The following is a 26612-nucleotide window of genomic DNA, read 5'->3' as shown; positions in this document are numbered from 1 at the left end:
ATTTAAGGCTGTATGCCTATTACTAGTTGTATTCCCTTTGCTTGCCTGATGGACAAACGAAGCAATCCGAAGCATTAAAAAAATAACTTTACATTGACATTTTACAAAAAAAAAATGTTTCGAGGTTATGATAAACCTGAAATAATTTGAAAAATGTGTTTAAAGCAAGTTATGTAATAACTTGCACCAAAATTATTTACTGATCACCTTTGAAGTTTTATATACATTTTTATACATCTAAATAGTTAATTCCTCGTAGGTGCAATGTAAGTATACTTAAATGTATTTTTATCATAGATGTAGGTGTATCATTCATTTATATCAATAGTAGGTAATTATAAACATTAAAAATTATGGTAATTAACAATTTTTATTTTTTTGTTTATACACTTAGTTTGTAGAAGTTTTAGGAAATCGTTTCCTTTAGTAGATAGGTACATAATATTCAAACCATTGCATTGATGTAAAACAGCCTACACTTTTTTAGTTTTACATTTTATCTTAAATTATTTTAGGTGAATATTCTGCATTTAACTGATGACTTTTAGAAGAGTTTTTACGAAAGCAATTAAAAGCTATAAAAGTGGTGCTTACACAATATTCAGTCCAAAGTATCTGTTTTACACCAATGTTACATTGTCAATGGCAATATCTACTGTGGGAGACTTGATAGAGCAGACTATAGAGGTGCACACTAATAATATAGAGGAGAGAGATCTGCACCGCACCGCTCACATGGCATTCTCTGGTGCCACATCGGGTGTGCTATGCCACCATTGGTACCATTTTGTAGATAAAATAATTACTGGCCGTACTTTAGACATGGCATTGAGAAAACTACTACTAGATCAATGTGTCGCATCTCCAATTATTATAATGTCATTTTTTGCCACAGTGGCTATATTTGAAGACAATCCATGGGAAAATTTTACTGATGAAGTTGGAGATAAATTCTGGACCTTATACAAGGCCGAGTGGGTGGTGTGGCCCCCGGCTCAAATGATAAATTTCTATTTTCTACCCACAAGGTACAGAGTATTATATGACAATACTATATCACTTGGCTATGATGTGTACACTTCACATGTTAAACATGACAAGTCTGGGAAAGATAGTAAAAATTCTAGTAAAATGAAAAGTGGACCTGAACAACAATGATAATTACTTTTTAATATTAAATCTTTATGTAAATAATAAAATTGTTATTGTTTAGTTGATTTACTAATACTATTAATCCAAAATTATAATAAAAGTATATGAAATTGTTTTTATTTATTTTATTTATTTAATATATTGTTTTCAGACATGACCTGCAATGCAAGCTCTAAGTGTCACCTGGAGGAAGTTTGCAAACAATATTAGCAAATCGAGTCCAATGTCCTCAAGATTCAAGAGGATAGTGAGAATTGCATTTAGTGACAAGTACCTGCTTTATACAAATATGACCATATCTGTAACTTTATCCTCAGTGGGTGATGTTCTAGAACAAGGCTACGAAATATACACTAAGGATTTAGATAAATATAATCCTAAACGGACAATGCACATGGCATTTTCTGGTGCGGCCGTTGGCGTTCTGTGTCATCATTGGTATAAAGTTTTGGACAAATTTATTATAGGCAAAACATTAGAAATGGTAACAAAAAAGTTGTTATTAGACCAATTGATATTTTCTCCCGTAATGTTAGTAACATTCTTTGGTAGCTTGGCAATATTTGAACAGGATCCAATACAGAATTTTAAAGATGAAGTGAAAGGCAAATTCGGTAAATTATATACGGCAGAATGGTTGGTGTGGCCACCGGCACAAGTCATAAACTTTTTCTTCCTGCCAACTAGGTTTAGAGTTCTATATGACAACACCATATCTTTAGGATATGACGTATACACTTCACAAGTAAAGCACAGCAAATCCAATTCCCCCCCACTTATAAAAAGCGAAATTTCCTCTTGACGAAAATTACATTTAGGTATTATTGAATTAAAGAAAATAGCGAATCACATAAGTTACCTTATTTATTTGATATGTACTTATAAGTATATTTTGTATACAATATTATTTAAATGTAACTAAATATTAGTCAATAAACAAGCAAGCTGTGATAGATACGTAATGATTCCGTACTTATCGTGAAATTGTTCTCATTAATATATAAAAAAATGTAAGGTTTCAAATACCTACTATCAAATTTATAATTCATGTTTGTCTTAATTTATTATTCATATTTCTAGAGGTACAATATACCTAAGTAACTATCGCATTGTTAAACTACGAATTATGTATTGAATTTGAAAAAAAAGTAATGTTGTTTGTTGTTAGGTTCAAGTGCAAATGTTTGAATTTTATAGACACATCTATTGTAAATTATTGTTATGTTTATATATTCATGATTGTGATCGTTTTGATAATAATATGACTGGAAACAATCGCCCAAGTCACTTACTCTTATTTTTACGAGCTCGCTAAATAAAATGGTTTACGTATATTATTCAGTAGTTTTTTTAGTAATAATTACCTACTTATCAATTACTTTATGTTACTTCAATTCAACGGATTCGGGCTTAAAAGGTGATTCATTAACTTAGTTTTGCTTCTTTAATTCACAATGTGGTTATAATATATTTTTGTGACCACTTCAAATAGCCACTACGCTATTTTAAAACTTCTCTAATTTGGTGTTAAGAACGGCTCTTCAGCAGCAGAGTTCCGCTTACTAGTCTTAAGACTGGTCAGAACACTTCTTACAACTGTGTTCTCGAAGATTCTATCGGGCCATGATTCTGATCTTCTATTTCTCTTTAACTCATCTATGACGGGCATTTGGCTCGATCTTGGAGTGTTTCGATGGGAGCTGAAGGATTTGCTTCTTCTATATTCCTTGAAACCGAGTAGTGAAGTGAGGAGTTTGTCCAAGGCGGCAATATCATCGGTGTTTGAATCTTTATGGTGAGGTTTGTGTGGTGTGGATGATCCCGACGCTCTCTGGCTTGAGCGTATAGAGACTGGTGTTCGAGACTGTAGTCCGATGGTCCTTATTACCTGGATCATAATGGTGATTAGATTATAACGCCTCAACTACTTATAAAGTATCAAGATTACAATATTCCTGCACGATAGCTTAAGTATCAAAGTCTAGGCAAACGTGCTCTACCTTATCATCATAATCATCTCCCCGGCATTAAGTCGTTTTCACAGAGTCCGCTTACCTAACCTGAAGGTTTAACAGGTTCAGTTTTTTATAGAAGCGACAGCCTGTCTGACCTTCCAACCCGCGAAGGGAAAACCAGCCCTACACAGGTTAGGTCACTACCTCCGAAATGCGTTTCCTCACGATGTTTTCCAAATGCAAATATCAATTAGAAAACAAGTAAACTAAAACAATTGAAATACGATAACCGGTACCTCATTAGCGTTATGGCTCTGATAGCTCATTCGCTTGACCTTCCTGTATGTCTCATCGTCCAAAGCTTCTGCTACGGCTGCCTCTAATTTTTCTCGTATTTCGGTCTCCGTAACTTGGTTCAGGTCATCCAGCATTAGCCTGCGAAATTCTTGAAGTCTTTAACAGGAAATAATGTTGGTGGGTAACCTACCTATAGACCTATCGTCATGATTCTTTTGAATAGTATTCTCTTCCTGCGAGAGTTGCTATTTGAGTTTGCGCGCTTCACCTTAGACCACACCGCTCCTTTCGACAAGGGTGGATCGTAGTCAAATGCACTCAAATCTTTTAATAAAAGAAAACTTTTAGCTACCACGTTTACATTATCCGTATACCTACTTACGTAGGTACTTACCTACCTGGTTATATATATAATCATGACGATATTTAGCAAACATGTTCTTACGTAATAAATAATATAATGCTTTGCATGGCACGTCATACGAACTGCAAATGTTATAACAACTTGTTATATAAATACTGAAGATAATGTAACTCTCTCGAGGCCAAATATATCTTTACTTACAACCTTGACAACTTGATTAATTGATAATTGCATATAAATTATAATAAATTCCACACATACATAAACTCATACTCGTAACCCGTAATGGGGTGGGAAGGGAGCATTATTAACGGTGTTTTTCGCCACATACATACACAAACTTACGTCTATTTCCCAACAGTTAGGTGAACAGAGATGTGGAATTCTATTTGCTTGAATCCTGACACACTTTTCTTGCTTCCTTCTCCTTCATCAATTATCATGCACGTAAGTACGCGACAGACGGGAAAAATAAATAATAATGAGAGGGTCGGTTCACTATCCACACCATCTAACGACCCTCAGCTGAAATGCCAGTCGTGCGGATGCTATTGCCGCTGTCATATTCACACTCGCCACTCCTCCGTGCCGTGCACATGCTTAATGCACTCCTTGCATCAGCACCAGAGTGTGATATGTTTGTGAGTGAGTGGACGTATGTGTGTCGCGAGTGTCTGAGGCTCTGCGAGATGATGAATGATGTGTGAAAATTAAATATGTTTTTATATTGTTTACACCTAAGTTTCTTATGTTAAATTATATTATTGTTTATATATAAAGTTTCACGGCGCATTGGCGCTTCTGCACTGTAAAGTCGTGAAATGTAAATAAATTAATAAATAAATATTGGACTTATCAGCCATACAAGATGTTGCCAGTAAACGCTGTATATATCGTCTGATCAAGATGATGATGAAGTGTACGTTGAATGTCTCTCGTCACGTAGATCAGCTGGAAGAAATCTCTTTGTTTAGAGATAAGCTAAGCTAAGATAGTACAGGTAGTACTATCTGTTTTCTTTGTATGTTCCTTGTGTCTGTTTTATTGTCTACAAATAAATAAATAGGTAAGTACGTGACACTGGTCTTTGACCACTTGCTGATGAAATATTAGTCTAAACATTTGTCCAGCAGATTATCAGACAATTTATAAGTGATGAAACAGATGACACCTTACTCAGTTCGTTCATCGTCCTCAGCGCGCCGCAAACTCGCGCGGTTCGCTTCCCTGGCCACTCGTATATCCTGCTCCCAGAACCTCCTCAGGTCAGGAGTAGAAGTATACGGGGCAGCCACCTCTTTGATCTTCAAGAACATGATGGCCGTTATGAATATACAGATAACGTTCACTATTGTCAGGCAGCAGCTCACGATACCTGGAGCGAAAGGTAACATTGTTAGTAGGTACCTATACCACTATTGCCCATGAATCTGCAGAAGTATTGTGTGGCAGAACACCTGCCTTGTGGAACTGGGACGATCTCGAAACGAAGAGTACTGTGTAGTGATCGGGGGTAGGGGCGGGCAGGTATGATCATAGGTGGCTCTGCACTGTACTGCACTTATTATATCTAATTCTCTACGGAAATAGGTTGTCTGCGACAGGGTGAAACAAGCCCGATTAGGCTGTTGGTTTTTACGACCTGCCCGGGAAATTACCTAAGCAGCTGAATGCGTTCTATATTTTTTGATGCGCTCCCAATCCAGCATAGAAGCTGAGCTAAATAATTTAGTTCCTCCTATGCCCAGTAGTGGGACTTATAAGCATCTCTAAGCTATTTATGTTTACGTGTTTTGTTAGTTCGATCAACACCGTTTGTATTGTCTACCACCGTCGGTGAGATTGTGGTGAATAAAACGAGAAACTCGATATTTAAAATTTAAAAGAAAGGTACTGCAATTCACAATGTTCGATAAGTAGGTACATACATCGTGATATCAGAATTTTCATAAAAAATTCAACAAGGTTCAGCTGCATTGTGAGCCAATCGATAATCCTGTCTAGAATTTAGTCTAGCCGGTTAAATATCTCAATACAAGTTTCGCTTTAGATTTGAAAGTGAAAAGTTGTTGGTCGTTATTGCAAGTCGTTCGGCGTTGGAATGCCCTTACAACGACCTCTGTGGTCCAGTGGTTGAGCGTTGGGTTCACGATCCGAAAGTCCTGGTTTCGATTCCCGGTGAGGACGTATCAAAAAATTACTATGTGGTCCCTAGTTTGGTTAAGACATTATAGGCTGAACACCTGATTGTTCGAAAGTAGTAACCGGGGCCAACGACGGCTTAACGTGCCTTCCGACCTCTTACCTTCGGACAATCAGGTGATCAGCCTGTAATGTCCTGACCAAACTAGGGACTACAAAGTAATTTTTGTGATGTCCCCAGTTGTTTGAATAGTTACTTACCATTGATAGCATATTCGATAGGCAGATAGTCATGATACAGCGGCTCGTACGAAGAGTTACCGACGTACGGTTCGCCCTTGATATGTGGTATCTTTACGCCAGGATGCAGCAGCCAAATGCAGGCCAGAGCCCAAAATAAACCCTGCAACATAAACCACATGGGCCGGCCATATTTTGAAGCGTTCAATATTGTGATTTAGGAAGGTAGGTACGTGTTACATAAAGATCATGTTTATTTCCCATTAGGGTAGGCAGGGGCCACGAAGTACTTTGGTTTCATCCACTTTCATCCGTGAGAGCCGTGGTAGTCCAGTTGGTAGAACGTTTGCCTTTCACTTTGCGGTCGCAGGTTCGAATCCAGCACAGGCCTAAACCAATCATTGTCGAATTTGTTTTCGAATTCATGTTTGGATCATAAATGATTATCACGCGCTCAGCAATGAAGGAAAACATAGTGAGGAAACCCAAATTCTAGACCAAATTCTCGATCAAAAATGCATTTTCGGAGGTATGTGACCTAACCTGTATTGGGATAGTTTTCCCTTCGCGGGTTGGAAGCGGTCGGAGAGGCAGTCGCTTCTGTAAAAAACCGGATCTGACCCTGTGAAAACTGAGATCATGCTCATCATCATCATCATCAATTTAAGGGCCACGCTCTTGTCGGTGCAGCATTTCCATGCTACTTTTTTGGGAGAGCATGCTAGCGTAGCGGTTATATTTTCTTCTTCATCAAAAACTTCAATGACTTAAGTATTATTTGTTTCTAATTATCTAGCGAAGGGAAAACCAGCGCAACACGGCCACATAGTACCTCAGCATTACTCGGGAATATGGCTTTTATTATGATGACTTTAGCACTGAGCATGCACATATCATTTTATGATCCAACCTCACAGTGAGAGTCGAGCGTTCTTCCAACTGGGCTGCCATTGTGAAAGAAACTGATCGGGAAATAATAGTTCTAACAGCTGTCAAATTATACTACTTCGACCATGTATAATGTGTTACTATATTGACTTTGACGGTCTCTTTCTTGGACTATCGTAAGTGAATAAAAAGTAAGAGTGAGTGTGTATGTGTGTGTGTGAATGTGTGTGTGTGAGTGTGTATCGTGAGTGAGTTTTTTAGGATAGTCAAACTAATACAATCTGGCACTTACACAGTTAACCACAGGCGGTAACAAGGATGCAGATATGGCAATACCGATGAGAGGGCCGGCACTGCCTTGGAGCAAGGCCAATGCCACTCCCGTTCCTGAAGTGAGGGCCCAGAGGACACCCATCCAGAGAGACCGGACGTTTCCACTGAAATATAACAGCTAAGTAACTTTAAAGTACCTACCTACTTAATCGTAAATTGTGAGCGTCTTCAGAATAGCCCGGTTACTCCCGGGGTCGGCGTATTCAAAGTTGAAATGGTGCTCAATAAGTGCCGCTTACTGCCCATCGCCAGTCATAATTTCAAAGTATTTTAGAAATTAAATAACATTTAAGGGGACCGGCCATTCTGAGGATACCATAAGTCATTTTATGCAATTTCGAAGTCAAAGTTTAAACTTTAAAATCGATACGAAGAGAAAATAAAATCGAATAGCTTTTTCTGACTCGAACTTTTAATTATGATACAAGATCGAAGGAATTTCGCATGGACAGGAGGACCCGGTGGTGTAATGGTTAACACGGTCGTCCCGGCTTGACAAGAGCTGCCAGTTCAAGTCCCGTCATAGTCAGAAGTTTCCCTAAGCACGGGTGATTGCTATAAAAAACAAAAATCATTCAACATCGATATCCTCGTAAAGCTAGTATACATAAGCTCTAAGTACTAGGTATCTATATGAGATTATATTAGTTTTGCTGTCTGATACCCAGACTATTTCCATTCTATACGTAGGTACGTACGTACTTCGGATGTGATTTACGACTTACACGCCTCTGTCTGGCGGATTTGTAAACATTTTACGAGTATAGTTTGTACTTTGTACTAACGTAATTCTGAATAATGTTTTGCTTCCATTCGTCTCTCTAGAATATAATACCTTCCATGTTAGACTGGGAGCGAATAGAAAACCGACAAAGTTGTATAATATGCGCTGGGATGGTTATATAATATGGTGATATTTTGTGTGAAAATATCCTTAAGGATTGTAAGTTTGGTGCATTCAAGTACATGTCAATTCGTCCCATAGAACAATAAACGAACAATGACATTATCTAGCCACACATAGGTTTCATACCTTCTAAAAAAACAAAATGAAAATTACCGTGATTTCATTTCTTCAGTAGGAAAATCTCCATAGCCCCAGGGCATTGCAGTACTTCCCAATATCAGTCCAAATATGAAGCCAAAGAGTAGTGAAAACAGCATGCCAACTACAAGACTCTCAAACCCGTTCCGTATGAGAGTTCGATCAGAGATTATGGTGCCAAATGTGATGGACATCACGGGGCCCATAAGGGGGGACACTAACATTGCAGCGACGATGTTAGATGCGTTGTTTTCCACCAAACCAAGAGCTGCTAGGGAACTGAAAAAAATATAAGTTTAATACTTTCAAGGACAGAACGTCTGTGGACGTTCCGATTCCATACTACCTATTATGAACCATCAATGACCTATGGCCTCTGTCCGTGAAAGGGTTAAAAACTAAAACACGACTACGGAAAAATCATGTTATTTTTCTCTGAAATTCTTCCGATGTTTAGAAAATAGGTGGTCGTATGCCGTGCTAAACAAACTCTTAGGACAGATTGGCTTTCGACCTACTTGCTGGCGAGGAGTGGTGCACATCGTGTAAGTATATACTATACGGGTGATGTTATGTTATATTACTTTTTACATTGAATAAAACTATTCGAACTGGTTTTTCCACATTATCGATAAACTATGTATATTATGATGATTTGTCTTAGTACCTACTTTGGTTCCCATGGATAATTCTTACCTAAAAGTCTTAACAAGTACCTTTATATCGGTGACACATGAATGACCTCAGCCTGTTAAAATTACTTACAAAATGCGGTCTATTTTGATACAGTATTTGGAAAAGGTGTCGCAACTACTTGCAAATAGATTCGCCCTTTACCTGTACCCATACTCACTCGGCTGTGATGATTAGGGTGAGGTAATCGAAGGTAAGTTCCCCTCCCCCTCTTACACCATCGACAACTTGTTTCACAGTCAATTTAGATCTGATTGACTCGACAAAGCTGCGCCAACGCTTCGCATCCTCAGTCTTGCGTCTGTGCACGGAATAGTCACTTGATTTGGATTGAAATGACGTTTTTTTGGATTTTTAATTAGTAAGGAAGTGGATGAAGATAATACTTACAATATTGTCTCCTCGTCGGCTTCATTGTCAAGAGCTGAATGTACCACGTTGCACGGTAGAACACTGCAAAGTTAGTAGTAAGTAAATCCTCATCGCCTTCTGTTCACATTCCGGTCGTATTTTCAAGAAGAACAGTGTACCTACCTACTCCTGATTAAATAGCAAGAAAAACGTCAAAAATACACAAAAAATAAAAATAATATTTAGCCAAGTATTATAGTCCCGGACGATCCCTAACTTTAATTTCTATCGTATATCCAAGGATCTGGTATCAAAAGTGCCTGCAGTTGTCTGCTGCCTGATTTCTTATGGCCATCCCTAACGCTGCGTAGTTTTGTGTATACTTACAGGGTGTTAGTGACATCGTAACGAATACTGAGGGGGATGATTCAGACTATGATTCTGAGTTAATATCAAGTGGAATTTTCCGTTGCAAAAGTATGGAACAGAAAAAATCTCTGAATCATCCCTCAAAGTTTTCAAGATGTCACTAACATATGTTATGTATATGTTTTGTATGCATAAAATCCTGTACCTGACAATAGACCTCCACCGGCGTCCGATCCCCAGCTTAGTGAGGCAGTGCAGCATGGTCTCGCAGGGGTCTCCGGTGGGTAGCGGGAACATGACCTCCATGTAGTTGCCGCTCTTGTCGCTCACCCATACCGCGTGCTCTACGCTCAACTTGCGCAGGAGTTCTTCTAAGATCTACAGTGGAAATCGTTATTTTACTTATCTATAATATGATATCTTGTAAAAATTGGCTAAGTCCTCAGAAATCTCTATTCATCATCTCCCTAACGGTAGTCTGGTTTTTAGTGAAGCACTCTGATCTTGCAACCCGAAGGAGAAACCATCCCAATTACTGGTTAGGTTATAGTAACAGTTAGATAGACAAGGATCGGTACACTAAGCAGTCTTAGGCCCGTATTAATAGATCGATCTCAAACGTCATCTTAAGTGCGTCTCAGCTGAGATTGACTTGAGACGTGAGCAACGTCTTGAGTTGACACTCGGAACTTTTGGTTAATTATTAATACGGGCCTTATAAAGTGTTTTTATGATGTCGCCACCGGGAATCGACGCGCTTCTTCTTCTATCGTGTGGGATGTGAGCTGGCTTACTAACCCCATCAACCCTGGTGCCAGGGTTACTATTGAGCCGCCAAAGGCCCCTGACATGGCTCATGTTACGACTACTTACTTACATTAGTAAGTAGTAACTGGGACCAACAGCTTAACGTGCCTTCGGAATCACGGATCATCTTACTTTCGGACAATCAGGTGATCAGCCTGTAATGTCCTAACCAAATTAGGGATCACAAAGTGCTTCTTGTGATATGCCCCCACTGGGATTGTAACCCGGGACCTCCGGATCGTGGGCGCAACGCTGAAACCACTGGACTGCAGTGGCCGTTATCGACGCGCTGAACTACGGAGTATTCAAAGTACTTACTCTATCATGGAAAAGAATCGATACTAACATAAAACAAAGGGAGAAGATATTTTATTTTATTTATTTATTTTATTTATTTAAAAAAGTACAACCACATCACACATATTGAGCTTATTCCATAACTTAACTAGGTATTCTGACTGATATGTGTAACAATAACGGATATGTGTGATATGTGTAAGATATTAGAACATGTAAGATACTTACGTTTTCCATAGTAATCCGCTCATCATCTTCACTGATATTCTCCAAAGTAGGATTGAATCCTTCATTATAATATTCCTGAGTCAAATGCACGGGGATACTCCTTGATTTCTTGTTTCTCAACTCTACTTGCAATCTACACTGCTTCGAAGAACATGTGTCTTCGTAAGGTATCATATCTTTCGGTTTCCCGAACTTCAGTATGTGCTCATAGTTACTTGAAGGTATACAGATGATAAAAATGACTCCTGAAGGCATTTTGCTACCATTCCGGTCTGCTGCCAACGAGACCAAAGTCAAGACTGAGGACATTTCAAGTAGACGCGCTGATGGATGGGACATTAGACCTCGGCTAATTAGACCGTAATGTGTCGTTGTTATTAGAGAAGTATTGCTAAACAAATAGATGCAGTATTTTCATGGAGATACAGATAAATTGTCGTATGGACACTTGCACGTTAGGTATATTTGTATTCTTGAGATTGGATAGGTACATAGGTACACATATTAATACAATCTTACACCAGTGAACTCTAGGGCGAGCAGATTCACAAGTAGGTAAAAAGTTAATTAATTTTATTTAATTAAATAACTTATTTAATTATTCTTTTTATTTTTGTAACATCAACAGTTCATACACTGGTTCTGATGCCTGCACACACTTTTAAGTTATAACTGTAATTTTCTTATCCACTGAAATGGAAAGAGACGGTTGATTGACAACTGTTAAATTTAAAATGAATAAATATCCCGGGCGAATAAAATAGGCATCTCGCTCATATGCAACCCGTTTGACGTGTGCTGTCAACTTAATTCTGTCGGGTTATTGGCCAATATAAAATTTTGGAAGGATTTTGTTTCAGCCTAAAATTGACGTGTGTTCCATAATTTTTATGCCTGTCGATTACCCGTCCCTTTCTTTTTCGGTGTATAAGAAATTGACAGGTATAATTTAAAATAAAATTAGATGGTGTGTACATATCAGCGTCAATATTTACCTATAATTACTAAAATACATAATTGTCAATTATAGGTGATGAACACAAAGAGGTCCGTGTTGCTCTATGGATGGATATGATGAATAGTAACGAGCCAGGTATGTTGGGACTGAATCACCCTCATCACCTGCCTAGCGTTATCCCGTTTTCCTGAATATTTGTTTATTTTTTATAAAAGCAACTGCCTGTTAGAACTTACAACTCGCGAAGGAAAATCCAAGTCAATATGGTGTAGTGGGATTGAATATGACGACATTGTACATAAAAACCTTTTGGTAAAAAGTATTTATTCGAAACTCACATGTTAAACAAAACAGTAACGTAGTATAAAGAATGAAATCTAGAACAATCTCAAAATTACACATCAAAAGATTTGCTACTTAAAACTATGCCGTATTTTTTTGGTTCCACCGTGTAGCTCAGAGAAGGCTCTATGGTCGGTAGGTCCTTGTGATCTATATTCTTATTTTCGTCTTCTGGTACATCAAAAGCCATATTGAAGAAGGGGTACTTAACGTCTTTGTTTTTGGCACCGTTTTCACTGTCGCTTATTTCGGGTTTATCATTACTTTTATAGGTATAGGTACCGGATGTCTCCAAATCTAAGGGCATGTAGGTCTCGGATGATCTGTAGGTAAATAAAAACACATATTACACATTCACGCTCCTCCTAAAACCCTTCCTCGCTTATCCTTAAAGGGCCAGCCCTTTAACAGCAGACTAATTATAAATAATCAGTAGACAACTTGCGGCTACTTTTGATAAGAAGCCCTGTAATAAAAGGATGAACCGTATGGTGATAGATAATTAGCTCATCGGCTAATAGCCTCCACTATTGGATGATAATATAATGTCATACAGTCACACCCCGGACACTGCATACAAAAATATAATTCCTAACGTGTACCGTCTAACGCATAAGTGCGAGTGAGCCAAACAGTCCGAGCGCTCTCCCTCACTCCTTAGCGGTTTACGGTCATTTAGACTAAAGTAAGACCCAGAGGGGATGGGGCGATGTCCGTTACGAATTGGTGCGGGACCGAGAGTTGCCGTTATTATATGAAGAATTCATAATTTGTTCTATGGTAATAGTCCTACTGGACTAAGAATAGGTACCAGAAGCCTACAGCAGGTAGAGAAAGAAGTTTAATCAGCCTACGCTACTCAATCTCGAAGTAGGTTAAGCATCGAAGAAAAAGTTTAAAAACTGCTTCGTTATGCAAAGTCTGGAAGCGTCAAAGGTTCCAGGTAAAATGGAAATTTGTTTACGTAATAAACGAATTGAAAATCCAATCTGCTTTGTAGGTAGGTATAACACGTTAATTAGTTTAGTTTGATTTTGTCGTGGAGCAACGTCAGCTGTTCATATTTAATTAAAGATGATAGCGATGTTGTTGTTATTGAGTTAAAAGTAGGTTTACATTAATGATTGCTGTTGATTTCAGCAGACACCTCCTAATTTTATTTTGAGTTATACCCGTCTTTTTCTTATCCGCCAAAAAGGAAAGGGATGGGTAGCCGGCGGATATTGTGTGGATAGTATTAAGTCTCTTTAGATGGTTTACAAAAAGTAGCATGTATGTTTTAAGTAGCATGGAGGATGCTGAAATATGGTGCTGATTTCACCAAGCACCTAATTTTATTTTGAGTTATACTTACCCGTCTTTTTTATTGCCTAGTTTATGATTTAGGATGTTCTATTTATTTATTTCGAACATTATAGATAGCGATACGGCTCACCATCTCTCACGTTGGTCTAACTAGAAGCTCGGTGAGGTGTGGGTACTTATTTCATCTTACGAAGGGTTCATGGATGTACCCCAAATTGGTGATGGTTATGTTTTTATGTTCTATTTATTATTTTCTATTCTGAAGAACAGCATGATTGACTATGTATGTTCGACGTTGATCTGATTGATGAACTTTATATTTATGACTCCTCATCTGTAAATAAACCTTTAGCAAACGGTCTCTAAAAACTAAGAAAGCCCCCAAAAACGGTTCTCAAATTATTGAAGGGTATACAATCATACTCACAAAGGGTTCTTATGGTTGATGGCCATCATGGATTCCAAGTTCTGGGCCCTCAATAGAGGTCTGTTGCGACGATACGTCACTGTATCGCTGTGCACCATTGTGGGGCTTGGGCATTTCATTGTGTTCTTACTATCCTTCTTGTCTTCGGCTTCATTACGCCATTTGCTATATAGGAACAAAACATATTACGTATAGATAGTTGATTGATGGAAAAAAAACCTCAAGAAAAGTTACGCGGGGGTACGTACTGTAACAGGCGATTGGTCGAGAAACACTACGCTGTTTCAAAAACGCTTCTTCTTCTGTCGTGTGGGTTGTGAGGTGGATCACCAACCCCATCAACCCTGGTGTCAGGGTTACTATTCGGTTGCCAAAGGACTCTGACATGGCTCATGTAACGACTACTAACTTACATCAGTAAGTAGTAACCGGGACCAACGGCTTAACATGCCTTCCGAAGCATGGATCATCTTTTGGGCAATCAGGTGATCAGCCTGTAATGTCCTAACCAAACTAGGGATCACAAAGTGTTTTCGTGATGTGTCTCCAACGAGATTTGAACCTGGGACCTCCGGATCGTGAGCCCAACGCTCAAACCACTGGGCCACGGAGGCCGTTGAAAAATCGCTTATAAGCCTGTCTATGTAAGTCTTTCGTGGTTTGGACTTTATATTAAGCCTGGACTACTTATATTTTAATATTTTTTATATCATCTCCATAGTTTTTGCTCTGTAATAAGGTGTTGAAGAATACTTCACACAACATACCTGCGATAGAATGAGAATGACGAAAAGACGAAACTTCACTTGGAGTACCTTCAATCAAGCGATACTTCAAGAAGAAGCCACTGACAATGCCGTAAGCGTGGCCAATTACTGGTCAGCAAAAATTTAATAAAGATCGCCATCGACTCGCAACAAGGCTTTCATAAGTACTTAGAGATATTTAATGACAGAAAAACCCTAATAACTTACTTATACAAGTCCCAAGGTATTGTGGTACTCGTATCCTTCCTGTCTTTCCGTCTTGAGGTCTGCAGAAGATTTCTGTTAGCTCTCCACCAGGACATGTCTCTTCGTTCCAGAGGACATACTTCTTTTACCTGGTAATAAGAAAGAAGAAAGTATTACAATAGTTGGTTCATTAGCCACGGCCGCTGTAACCCGTTTTGTCGTTTTGTAACTTCATAGTTAGGTATAATGTTTAATTTTGGATGCTTCCATTTATTACGAGTTTGACACCTGTCAAATCGGGTCTCTTATGGCGGAGAGAGAAACCATTCGGCTCCTACAGTACATTGAACGGCATTTGTCTATTACATTTCCAGTAAGAGTTATTGTTTTCTATTCTATGTACAGTAACTACTAAATAAATTCAGCACAAACTACTGGTGAAAACCCTTAAGCTAAGTAGTTAATGCCAGCGGCAAAACTACAATAAGTCAAGTCAACAAAAATAAGTGAAAACCTCACCAGAAACAATCATGTTCCGGTACCCTATCTCTCATCCGTATAATGCCATCCGAGGCTAGATACCACAATAAATCACTTTTTTTTATCTTTGATGGGTTTGCTCTTGTCCCCAGACTTTAAGAAGGCATTGACGAGGCCTAAGATGGAGCATGTTCGCTCAGAAGGCGTTCACTTTGGCCTTGAAAGCACCTGGGGTTATTTGCATTCGGAAATACAATATAAACACGCTTTATTGCACATATAAATACAACACTAAAAACAATTACAAATGTGACAGGAGAAGTACAGTCGGCGGCCTACAGAAGACGGTAGAGAATTCCAGTCCTTAGCAGTGCGCTTGCGATGCGCTGACATAAAAAAATAATAAATCTTTCCTGCAGGGTCCGCATGACAACCGCGTTGCGCGTGGCGCGAATATATCGAGGGCTTCAACCAATAAATGCAGCGAATGCTATCTACGTAGATAGCCCTCGAGTGGCTATTGGTCGAAGCCCTCGATATAATTAATACACAGCGCGCGGCGCAGTTGCTCTGCATCGAGGGTTGGTCGGTAAAACATTCGTACCTTATAAACAGCGACTCCAGCCAGAAATATGCAGACGATGTTTACCAACGTCAGGCACAGAGAAACGGCTCCTAGCACCGCCAGCTCCGTCGGTTGATTGTCACTGTATATGGTTGTCTTGACCACCGTCGTCCAGCGCGTGTCATCGTCCATGAAGATGAGGTGGACCAGCGCCATCGCCCACAGCAGGCCCTTGAAGACAGAAAGAAAATATTTATTTTTAAAGAACTTAATAACTGACTGCAGGGTGAGCTACGACGCTGTTATATGACTACAATAAAAGGAAGGTACTAATAAAATGGACGTAAATTACATACAGCGTTGACAGCGGGTGGTAGAAGAGAAGCAGATATGGCGACGCCAACCAACGACGCGGTGTAGTCTCCCAACACCGCCAGCGCCACTCCTGCGCCACTTGGTATCGCCACCAGAGCACCAACCCATAGCGACCGGATTTCACATCTGAAGAGATATAACAGGGCTAACAGTGTCCGGAAGGTGTTTTCTGATAAGAGTGACTCACCCACGCAGAAGCATTTTATGCAGGTATTATAGTTATACTTTGAATTGTAGGTATTACATAAATATTTTTTTGTCAACAGTCTCATCCGACTAAAACTACTGCAGCTTCTCACAACCTATATAGCCGAACTAAAGTAGCTGCAAGAAGCCTCGGCACAAGGTTCTGGACATTCTTAAAAAGAAACATCAACAAATTCTCATCGATCCATAGTCTATCTACCTTGACATCATCTCATAGGTGGGCCAGTCGCCGACGCCGTACCGCTCGTCTACGGCGCAGATGGCCAGGCCGAAGATGAAGCCGATGATGAGGGACAGGAACAGCCCCAGCAGCTCGTGAGTGACCCCCATCAGCTGCAGCGAGCGGTCGCGGACCGCTGTGCCGAGCGTTCCTGCTGTGATTGGACCCTGGGAATCAAGTTCTTAGATACTTAAGTTACAATCATTTCTTTAGTTATCTGTTCTCAAAGAAGGAATCGTTTAAAATAGCATTAGCTCACGTCTGTATCCCAATAGGGGTAGTCAGAGGTACATACCTCCATCACAAGACGAACTAAGTACCCACAGCTTAACGAGTTTTCTGTTAGATTAACCCTTCTGGAATTGGCATTGGATTCTTTAATCTTTCTTCTTTAAAATTTTTCTCTACATAATGTACACATTTAACTATACGTACCTACCCACTTACTTAACTAAGTAGTTAATTTAATATTAATATAGGATACATCATTATTGAGAATCAAGTGTCATCATGATTAAACCACAAACTACTTGAACGTGTAACGGTTGAATAGAAGAAGCGACAATAAACCCTTTTTTCACCAATTTTAAAACGTAAGCACAGATTTTGATAGAACTAATTCCTTACCATAAGTGGAGATATCAACATGCTGGCAACGAGTATAACAGTAGAGTTTTCCACCAGGCCGATGGCGGCGACGAAGGCAGCGACCACCAACAGGAACAGCCAGTCGAAGGTCAGGGCCGCCTCGGCGCGCACGTCATACAGAACTTGGGCGAGGTTGGTGCGCGCGCGAACTGATGACGAGAAACGGGACCACGCTGAGTTGGAGTCACTGGAATTGTGAACATTAACGGTTGATTATTATTGATGCTTGCCCCAGGTGTAGTTTTCTTAAGATATAAGTCTTCGTCGTTTACCACCTGAGGAGTCAGTCAACTCTTATGTGCTATTGATGTGACAAGAAATGTCGCGTTACCATAGGGCTCTATACCCATCGGCGGCGCTGAGGGAACCCGTATATTCACAAGTGCTGCATCAATCATCTACTACTTTTAGACTTTGTGACCAATGCATCACCAATGTGTCTTACATGTATCTTCATCAGAAGATACCTATTTCATCTCATCTATTTTAGGCATCACAGACTACTCTTAGGCAGCTAAACTTTATATATTTTGTATCTTTTGTAGTGAAAAATCTTATTATTTGATTATTGTTATACGTTCATATACTTAATTTTTTGAAATCTTTTTTTTAATCTTATGTAAAATCTGTTCATGAATGAACTTTTGGTAAAGGTTAGCAGGTTGGTATTAATATTCTTATCACTCAATGTATAAATTTACTGATTGGGGTAATATCACAAAATGTCTTCCCACAATTATTACCTACCAATTATTTTGGTGATGGTTTTCAGGTTGATAAAGTCAACAGGTTGGCAATAGTTCGTAAAGATGTTCATAGTAAGACCGAATCGATATGAACCCGTGATTTACACCTTAGTGTTACGAATTCGAATCCCGACTGGGGCTCTGAACTATTGAATTAGATTTTGTTTTAATCATAAATAGTTGATAAAATGACAGGCTAATGTTTTGTTTGAAAGGCTGGTGTATACATATGTAAGTATTTACATCTCTGCCTATCCCTTCGGGGATATAGGCGTGATGTTATGTTAAGATAATAGGAGAGGAAGCGAAACCCAATTATAAAAAAATTATACATTGTTTTTAAATTTACGCGGTTATTATCATAATTAATGCACATAATAACGGGTTCTTCGGGTTATGAGGCTCATATTATCCCCATTTAAACGCGGTAAGAACCCGTTATTATGTGCTTTAATTATAAACATTATTACTTTTGACAGAGCTCCCCGTTGTCCCGGTCACTCGTTGGCTTCTCTTCTAAAGGAGAGTTGTAGTAGAGTGCGCAGGGAATAACGCTGACCGACGACTGGTGCCTGGATCCGATGCCGAATGTCCTCAGAACTTGCAGCAACTCCTCACATAGGCAGCCTGACTCCAGAGAGAATATCACCTTTAACGGAAATTACGATTTATTAGAATAAGTACTTACTCTCCGAATATAAAGTTGAAAATGCTTCTGTCCGTAATTTAGGTCGCACAGTTAAACGAAAAAGCGACAGTAGATAATTTTATTGGGATAACTTTACTATAAGGCCTATAAACTATAAGGCCACAGTGAACAGGCACCTTCTGGGCGAGCTCGCTCCATCTTAGGCCTCGTCAATGCTTTCGGGCAAGTCTGGGGCCAAGAGCAAACACATCAAAGCTAAAAAAAAACCTCTGTCGATCGAATCAAAGGATCTACTTATGACTATTTATTTGTAGTCTGCTAAAAATGCGCCACGAAAATTATAAAGGCACTTTTGAAAATGCACCTTCTTCGGGAATGTTCCTACTTTGGAAACATCACATCACTGATTGTGACTAGGGCCCGCCATTTAAAAATCCTCCTCTAGACCGGTCCGTTCGTTGAGATGTAGCGTCTTTTTGGGACAAACTCCATGACCTTCTGGGGATCCATTATGTAGCCCCCTAGTGCTCGGTTTCTACTGTGCATGAGAGCCTCACAGCTGCACAGCAGGTGTAATAGCGTCTCATCCTCCTTTAAACAGAATCTGCATATATGGGGTCATCTTCCTTCTACGTAGGTTCTTGTTAAACTTGCAATGCCCCGTGAGGACCTTAAGATTCTTACTCGATGCAAGTAGTAAATTGCAAAGCTAACTTTCAGATCAAGTGTAGTGAATATCACCCTAGCTAACACCACAATAAGAGATATAAATAAATGTATTATTTATTTATTTAACAGTTTATTGTACACAGAAAACAAACAAACGGTTCAGCTTATTTCTAGTAGAAATCTCTTCCAGCAGACCGTATAATTATTACATACGTAAACTGCCTATATTACGCCGTACTTTTGGGCACAGGCCTCCCCTCAATCAACCGGAGGTATAGAGCATACTTCACCACGCTGCTCCACTGCGGATATTGTATGAAAGGCGATTGTTTCATAAGACATTTTGTCTTATTGATGTAGACAGTTACAAATAACCTCACAAAGAGCATTATTTGAAAATACCAGTGCGCAGGCGTTAAGTCTTTTATTTTTCAGTAGGTAGGCTTTACTTTATGGCTTTTTATATACGTTAATGAGAGAACTTTTCCCAAAGGGACTGAAGGACCACCCTTAGAGGCTTCAAAAGTAAAATATTGGTAGTACGTGTTCGATGTAAATAGGACCTACCTACCCAAATTTTATTTTGTCTCTAGTAAGTATGTAAGTAAGTAGTCGTAAGAATATGAGCCACGGGGGGGTTTGGCAGTTCAATAGTAACCCTGCCACATAAACATTTTATTGCACGCACATTCACAAGACATTTACAGGAAAAACTTTTTCTAAGGTGGGACAGGGCGGTCTTATAGTAAAGAGCAATCTCTTCCAGGAAACCTTCGGCAGAGGATACAAGTAATACGATTGTAGAAGTGCAAAATAAATAAAATAAATAAGAGAAATTGAACTGTGAATCTCTCAAAATTTCAATATGTTAATGCGACAGGGTTTTAAAGTTTATATTGCCCATAACTGTACCCACTCCTATAGAACCCTATCACAACCAAACGTTCTTGATACTCCTCCCAATTTGTATCATCTATGAATAAATCAATCCTTCAATCAAATAACAACGTAGTCTGCGTTTGGAAAAGTAATTTAACTTTTTCGATACACGTTCGTAATTTTTAGGGTTTCCCAAACAAAATAAAATAGCTATCATTAATTTCTTGCTCTTATTCAAGATAAAATATTATGTAGTATGTATCTATTTGAAACGAATCTTGACTCAAAAATTATAATAGGTAAAGTGAAGTTACAGTTTTTTATTTTAGTTTTAGATTATTGGCCTAAGTACAACAATAAGATTTGGTCCATAAGTCTTTGGTTTAGCCGTGGCAGCCCTTGACTCTCATTTTGAGGTCGCAGGTTCTAATTCAGCACAGGCCTAAATCAATGATTGTCGATTTTCTTTTCGAATTTATCTTTGGATCATAAATGATTATCACGTGCTCAGCGGTGAAGGAAAGCATCGCGAGGAAACCTTGATTCCCGAGAAATGTATTTTGGAGGTATGTGACCTAACCTGTAGTAGGCTGGTTTTCCCTTCAGTTGGAAGGTCAGACAGGCAGTTGCTTCTTTAAAAAACCGGACCTGTCAAATCTTCAGGTTAGTTAAGCGGACCCGGTGAGAAACGGGATAATGCTATGGAGATGATGACAAGTCTTTGGTTTATTTTTTTTGTAAGTACGGACTGTGTTTTCATCGAGTATAAGTGTGTATACTTTACATCGCCATTAAGATATATTATTGTACACCAGCATTTTATAAAATCACCAAGGTCTCGCTAAATTTATTTTTATACAAAATACAATTTTACTTTATTGCCCATACACAAGAAATATAAACTCACGCCTATTTAGGTACAATCATGAGCAATATAATGTACCCACTTTAGTACTCTGTCGCACTAACATATTTGACATTTAGTGAGACTTACTGTTCAATTTTTCAAAAAAGTTAATGTGACATGGTACCAAAGTGGATAGGTACATATTAATACTCGTGACTGGAGTAAACTTTTTTGTAATCATTTGATATGGGGATCCATAAAATGCAAAGTATTAACTGAGGGTTCCGTCATCTTAAAAACAATAGAAAACCTTACGTACTCAGTCAACCTTCTTCTGTCGTGTGGGTTGTGCGGTAGATTACCAACTCCATCAACCCTGGTGTCAGAGTTACTATTGAGCCGCCAAAGACTACTTACGTCAGTAAGAAATAACCGGGACCAACAGCTTAACGTGGCTTCCGAAGCTCGGATCATCTTATTTTCGGACAATCAGGTGATCAGCCTGTAATGTCCTAGCCAAACTAGGGATCACAAAGTGATTTTTGTGATATGTCCCCACCGGTATTTGAACCCGGGACCTCAGACTACTGAGCCACGGAGGCCGATCAATGACTGACTCAATCAATCAATGATTAAGACAACTATTATATTTTTGGATAACAAAAGAATATAATAAAGAAAGTAAGCGGCGATTGTTCAACAGACCTCCGGCTAGATATCGGCCGTTCCAATTCTGACCACGTCCTGCGTAATAACCTACGACATACCACAGACTATATAGGACAAACAACGGCCATGTTATGAGCATTGAGATTCCAATCTACCTAATAAGTCGTGTGATGGCCTTCGTCGAAATCGTAAATACTTTAATGACACTAGGGAGCACGTTATTACATTCTTTTAAAGATAATTATATATATCACTGTGGTCCTGTACATATTTTTATTTATTTTCCTCTCGACGTGCTTCCGACTTATGAGCAGCGATTATCGATGAAAGCACGCACACCGCTCATTTTGTGTTTTGCTCATGGACCCTGTCCTTTTGAGGCCCCAGGTCATGAGGTCAACACTCAGCTTAGGACAGCGTTTGCCGTTCTATATTAGGTAATCAACTCATATTCAAGACATAGATGTACATTTTCCTCTAGCATCAATAAGAAAGTCACTGGGGTCCTGTGGTAGTACACCAGCTTGTGCAGCTCAATCTGGTCCCGGACTTACCAATCTCCCTTGCATTATCCCATTTTCCACAGAGTCCGCTCACCTAAACCAGAAGATTTGACAGGTCCGGTTTTTTACAGAAGCGAGTGCCTGTCTGACCTTTCAACCCGCGAAGAGAAAACACTTCTCGGGAATGTGGGTTCCTCAAGGTGTTTTCCTTCACCGCTGACCACGTGATAATCATTTATGATACAATCATAAATTCGAACACAAATTCGACAATCATTGGTTTAGAACTGTGCTAGATTCGAACCTGCGACCTCAAAGTGAGAGGTAAGCGTTCTACCATCTGGGCTACCACGGGTCTCCGGACTTGCACCAATGATTTATTAACTTATCTTTGGTGCAATTTTCACTAACACAGTTGGCTCGACCATTACAGACAGCGATACGGCTCACCACGTTGGTTAGACCCCACACTACTATTTTACGTATAATTTGTTATAATATGTATCTTCTCTTCTTCTAATCCTACAGACAGAGTATAACCATTTTATTTATAGGATAGGTATATTTTCAAACTACTACTACTACTCATTTCACTTACTTATACATTCTTGTACTATTTTTGCTGTAGTTTTATACTAATGAACATTCCTTAGTAAATAAAGTTAGCAAATGTTTCCAACTAAGTATAATAAAATTGTGTACTCGTCGAGAGGGTGATGACTTTAGATAAAGTGGAAAATGTTTGCACTGTTGCAGCACGGTAATCAAAGAACTTTAAATTCTTTTCTATTTTGAAAAGAAAACATGGCGCCTTACAGAATTCAAGGAAGAGGTTGGAAGGGCCAAGTGAACGCGAAACGCGCGCCATACAAGTATGAGCAAATAATTAATTGCATCAACATTACACTCCACTCGTCCGCAAATTTTACAAGTCAGGGAGCCCCGCGGTGGTATATTTTCTAATTCGTCTTGTGCATTATAACCTGCAGGGCACTAAATCAAATATCGACTGCAAGGAGTTCCTCCCTCACAGGAAAGCTAAAAACCTTAGTATGATCGGCTATTTATCAAAAAATACATTTTACGAAAAGTAATGATAAAATATACATTGCCTGTAAAGTGGATATGGAATTTGAGAAGCAGTAGAGCTATCGTAGTTATCTGTTTGCAGGAGTAGTAGTCAAAGAGAGCGGGGTTGAATCGGCGACAGCGGTTTTTCATACAAAATGCGCGTTAGGGCCTTTCAATACTCTCACTTCTATTCCGTGTGACGCCTAGTGTCAGCTCACCTGCCAAAATCGATCATTCTTAGCCGAATTCCATGCAGCATTTTGTATATCTAGCCGGTGTATGACTTCGGAGAGAATCTGAAAAAAAAAAACAATACAAAAAGTGAAAAGTCAGCGGTTTTTTTGTTCTCGTTGTAAGATGCTATTGTTTGCCAAAACTGTTTATATCAACAGCGATCTAGAATGTTATGAACTAGAGTCGTGGATTGATTGTGTACAAATAGAAAAGTATCTATTGTTCCAAGTGGTCCACGGAGTCGTTCACAATTGTCGGAAGTGGATTTTCTATCGAGTTTCACGCTATTATAATTAATGCACGATTTCTGATGGGGGTTTCGGCAATTTTCCTGTTTGGTAACATTAATTACAAAAGGTTTTGTTTTGACAATCCTTGGAGAACTTACTTAACTTCAGATAGATAGATAAAATCTTTATTTACTTAAATCATTGGGTTGTCTCCTTTCTAACATAGGTATGTGTGTATACATTTCTCATATAAAAAACGAAACATCTCGCAAGTTTATGTTTTGTAAGAATTATCAGTTAAATATTGACTACGCGGGTATTTACTTAAGTACTTATTAAGAATAAAAAACAAATGTCATTTGACAGGTACTTATAGGTTTTTCATTCTTAATATGAATGTTCTAAAATATTTATAATTTATTTAAACACATGTTTTGTATGTTGTGTGCAATAAAGTATATTTGATTTGATTTTGATTTGATTTGATGTTTTGTTGAACAAATATTCTGAAGCAATTCAATTTTTTTAATGAATAAGGACCCTGACACCAAGCTTCATGGGGTTGGTAATCCACCTCACAACCCATACGATAGAAGAGAATGAGTAAGGAGTAGGTATATTTTGTATTCTGGTCTTATCTGCCTAAAGGTTAGTTAATAAAGTTATTTTTACATTTTACTCCCGGGAACATTTTCAAAGTGGGAATTTTTCCGGGAACGGCACATTACTGATTGTGGGTTCCTGGTACTGGGTTCGCAATTCAAACAAATGTCAAATAGCAATATTGCTTTTTTAGAGGAACCCCACAGGAATGCAATAAATATCTTACCTTCTTTTCAGGCGATGCAGATAGATAAGGCTGAAACTCCACATTGTATAATTAATTAGTAAGTACTTACTTACAAAATGAATTCCGTGTTAGCAAGAGCAAGCTGCGTTTTAATTACAGAACTTTAATTAACTGCCGATGGGTCTCGCATTGTCTTACTTCATAATGTAATTTCTTGAATAGTGTTAGGTATTTTACTTCAAACTGGAATTAATTTGAAATTAAAAAAAGGATTTCAGCAAAAAAAAAAAAAAAAAAAATGACATGGGCGTTAGGACCCAGTGTGCGGTTTTTGAACTGAATTTCTCAAAATAAACTAAACAAAAGTACTTAGACCTTAATTTTTCAGTGATAGTGATAATAATTCCATAGAAAAACAGTAACTGAAAATGCTTATAGCGCGTACGATTTGGAAGAATTTACATCTGCTTTCAGCATTAGGTTTATGTTTTATGCAATTTAAATTTAAAGTTATGAAAACTATAATATTTCAATGGTATCTATAAATAGACAGACAGTCATAACTCACGCTCGTAAACCGTGCAGAGTCACAACCGCAGCACATCGTGCCAGTAATCCATATTAGGGTAGGTAGAGCAACTCTAAGTTTATTTTTGTAAGACGTTTGTAATTTGTTTTTTTATTTACTTAGACCAACTTACTGTTTCAAGCGGCGTATCCCAATGGAAGGCAGCTAGAATGTCCACTCCCGTGCCTGGTTGGGTTATTTTCAGTTTACTCTTTTTTGGCTTAATCACTTGTTTTATGTCACGCCACGACGACCGCGAAAACTTCTTCTTTTCATTCAAATTCGACTTTATGTTAAGAGTATTCTCGCTTTTGCACTTGTATAGACCAATTTCTTTATCATGCTTATGCAAACAGTCTGTTGATTTGCATTTGGATATAACCACGCTGTCGTCATCCCGCGCGTATGTTTCTATGGTAGATCTTAAGCCGCTGAATCTTTTGTTTTCCTTCAACTCGTCGACGAGTTTGGATGTTTTCCGACTCCTTTCCTTTTCAATAACTATTTTAGTAGTTTTGTCTCTGTTTAGTTCTGCTTCGTAGTCTTTGCGCGGGACGTTTACTATGAACAAGACGCCTGCCATAGTTCAGTTTATTTCAATTGTAATATACATCAGTTCGAGTTTTGTTAGTAGTTTATTGTTTCAGTATCACAGTGACGTGGAATGAGGCGTTGGTGACGGCCAGCGCACGCGCCGCTAGTCCGAACTATGCCGCTAATCTCGCTTCGGGCCGCGACATTGTTTTGTTTTTCAAATGTCGCCACTTCAATCTCGCTCGGAAAATCGCAAACAATCGACTTCCGTTGTCATTTTGCTGTAATGTTCTGGTTAAATCGACCTAATAGTTGTTTTTCCTATGTAAACAAGTCTTTTAGTAATTAGCCGTTAAGAATTTGTCGTTAAGTACCTATTTCTTGTCTCGACTTAATAGGTACAGTCTTCCATCAATTTTCTTGGGGTCATTTTAATCTTTGTTTATGATTGGATGCAAAATGTGCACATAATTAAGCTATTGTGGTAATTTATACTTGATGATGTGTTCTTATGTAGGTATTGAATGTTGGAAACACCATTTATTAGGGTTTATATATTCAATATGCGTTTACATAACTTTA

At 38.7% G+C, this 26612-nt stretch overlaps 3 protein-coding genes across 5 annotated transcripts; 1 reads left to right on the top strand and 2 right to left on the bottom strand.

The window, feature by feature from the left end:
* Window positions 1-34: 34 nt before the first annotated feature.
* LOC126372558 (mpv17-like protein 2) lies at window positions 35-2489 on the top strand. Of its 2 annotated transcripts, XM_050018383.1 has the most exons (3): window positions 35-266; window positions 896-1028; window positions 1304-2489. In XM_050018383.1, the coding sequence occupies exon 3, from the start codon at window positions 1316-1318 to the stop codon at window positions 1952-1954; it is 639 nt and encodes a 212-aa protein (XP_049874340.1). In that variant the 5' UTR covers window positions 35-266; window positions 896-1028; window positions 1304-1315; the 3' UTR covers window positions 1955-2489. The 2 variants fall into 2 exon arrangements, with proteins under 2 accessions (XP_049874340.1, XP_049874339.1); XM_050018382.1 differs by lacking the exon at window positions 896-1028 and having other exon boundaries at window positions 39-266.
* LOC126372458 (uncharacterized) lies at window positions 1999-11512 on the bottom strand. Of its 2 annotated transcripts, none has more exons than XM_050018227.1 (10): window positions 11162-11512; window positions 10035-10207; window positions 9500-9562; window positions 9270-9428; window positions 8432-8695; window positions 7331-7475; window positions 6172-6313; window positions 4945-5143; window positions 3404-3542; window positions 1999-3040 (listed from the first exon to the last, which is right to left on the bottom strand). In XM_050018227.1, exons 1-10 carry the CDS (start codon window positions 11498-11500, stop codon window positions 2669-2671), a joined length of 1995 nt encoding a protein of 664 aa, XP_049874184.1. In that variant the 5' UTR covers window positions 11501-11512; the 3' UTR covers window positions 1999-2668. The 2 variants fall into 2 exon arrangements, with proteins under 2 accessions (XP_049874184.1, XP_049874185.1); XM_050018228.1 differs by having other exon boundaries at window positions 9270-9410; window positions 11162-11509.
* Window positions 11513-12426: 914 nt separating this feature from the next.
* LOC126372457 (uncharacterized) lies at window positions 12427-26219 on the bottom strand. The gene is made up of 10 exons (XM_050018226.1): window positions 25630-26219; window positions 23893-23970; window positions 18858-19036; window positions 17621-17828; window positions 16973-17160; window positions 16548-16692; window positions 16231-16422; window positions 15168-15295; window positions 14194-14358; window positions 12427-12784 (listed from the first exon to the last, which is right to left on the bottom strand). The coding sequence occupies exons 1-10, from the start codon at window positions 26077-26079 to the stop codon at window positions 12514-12516; spliced, it is 2004 nt and encodes a 667-aa protein (XP_049874183.1). The 5' UTR covers window positions 26080-26219; the 3' UTR covers window positions 12427-12513.
* Window positions 26220-26612: the final 393 nt, after the last annotated feature.

This window comes from Pectinophora gossypiella, chromosome 14, assembly GCF_024362695.1.
Source record: "Pectinophora gossypiella chromosome 14, ilPecGoss1.1, whole genome shotgun sequence".
NCBI classification, from domain to species: domain Eukaryota; kingdom Metazoa; phylum Arthropoda; class Insecta; order Lepidoptera; family Gelechiidae; genus Pectinophora; species Pectinophora gossypiella.
This window is presented reverse-complemented; position numbering and strand designations above follow the sequence as displayed.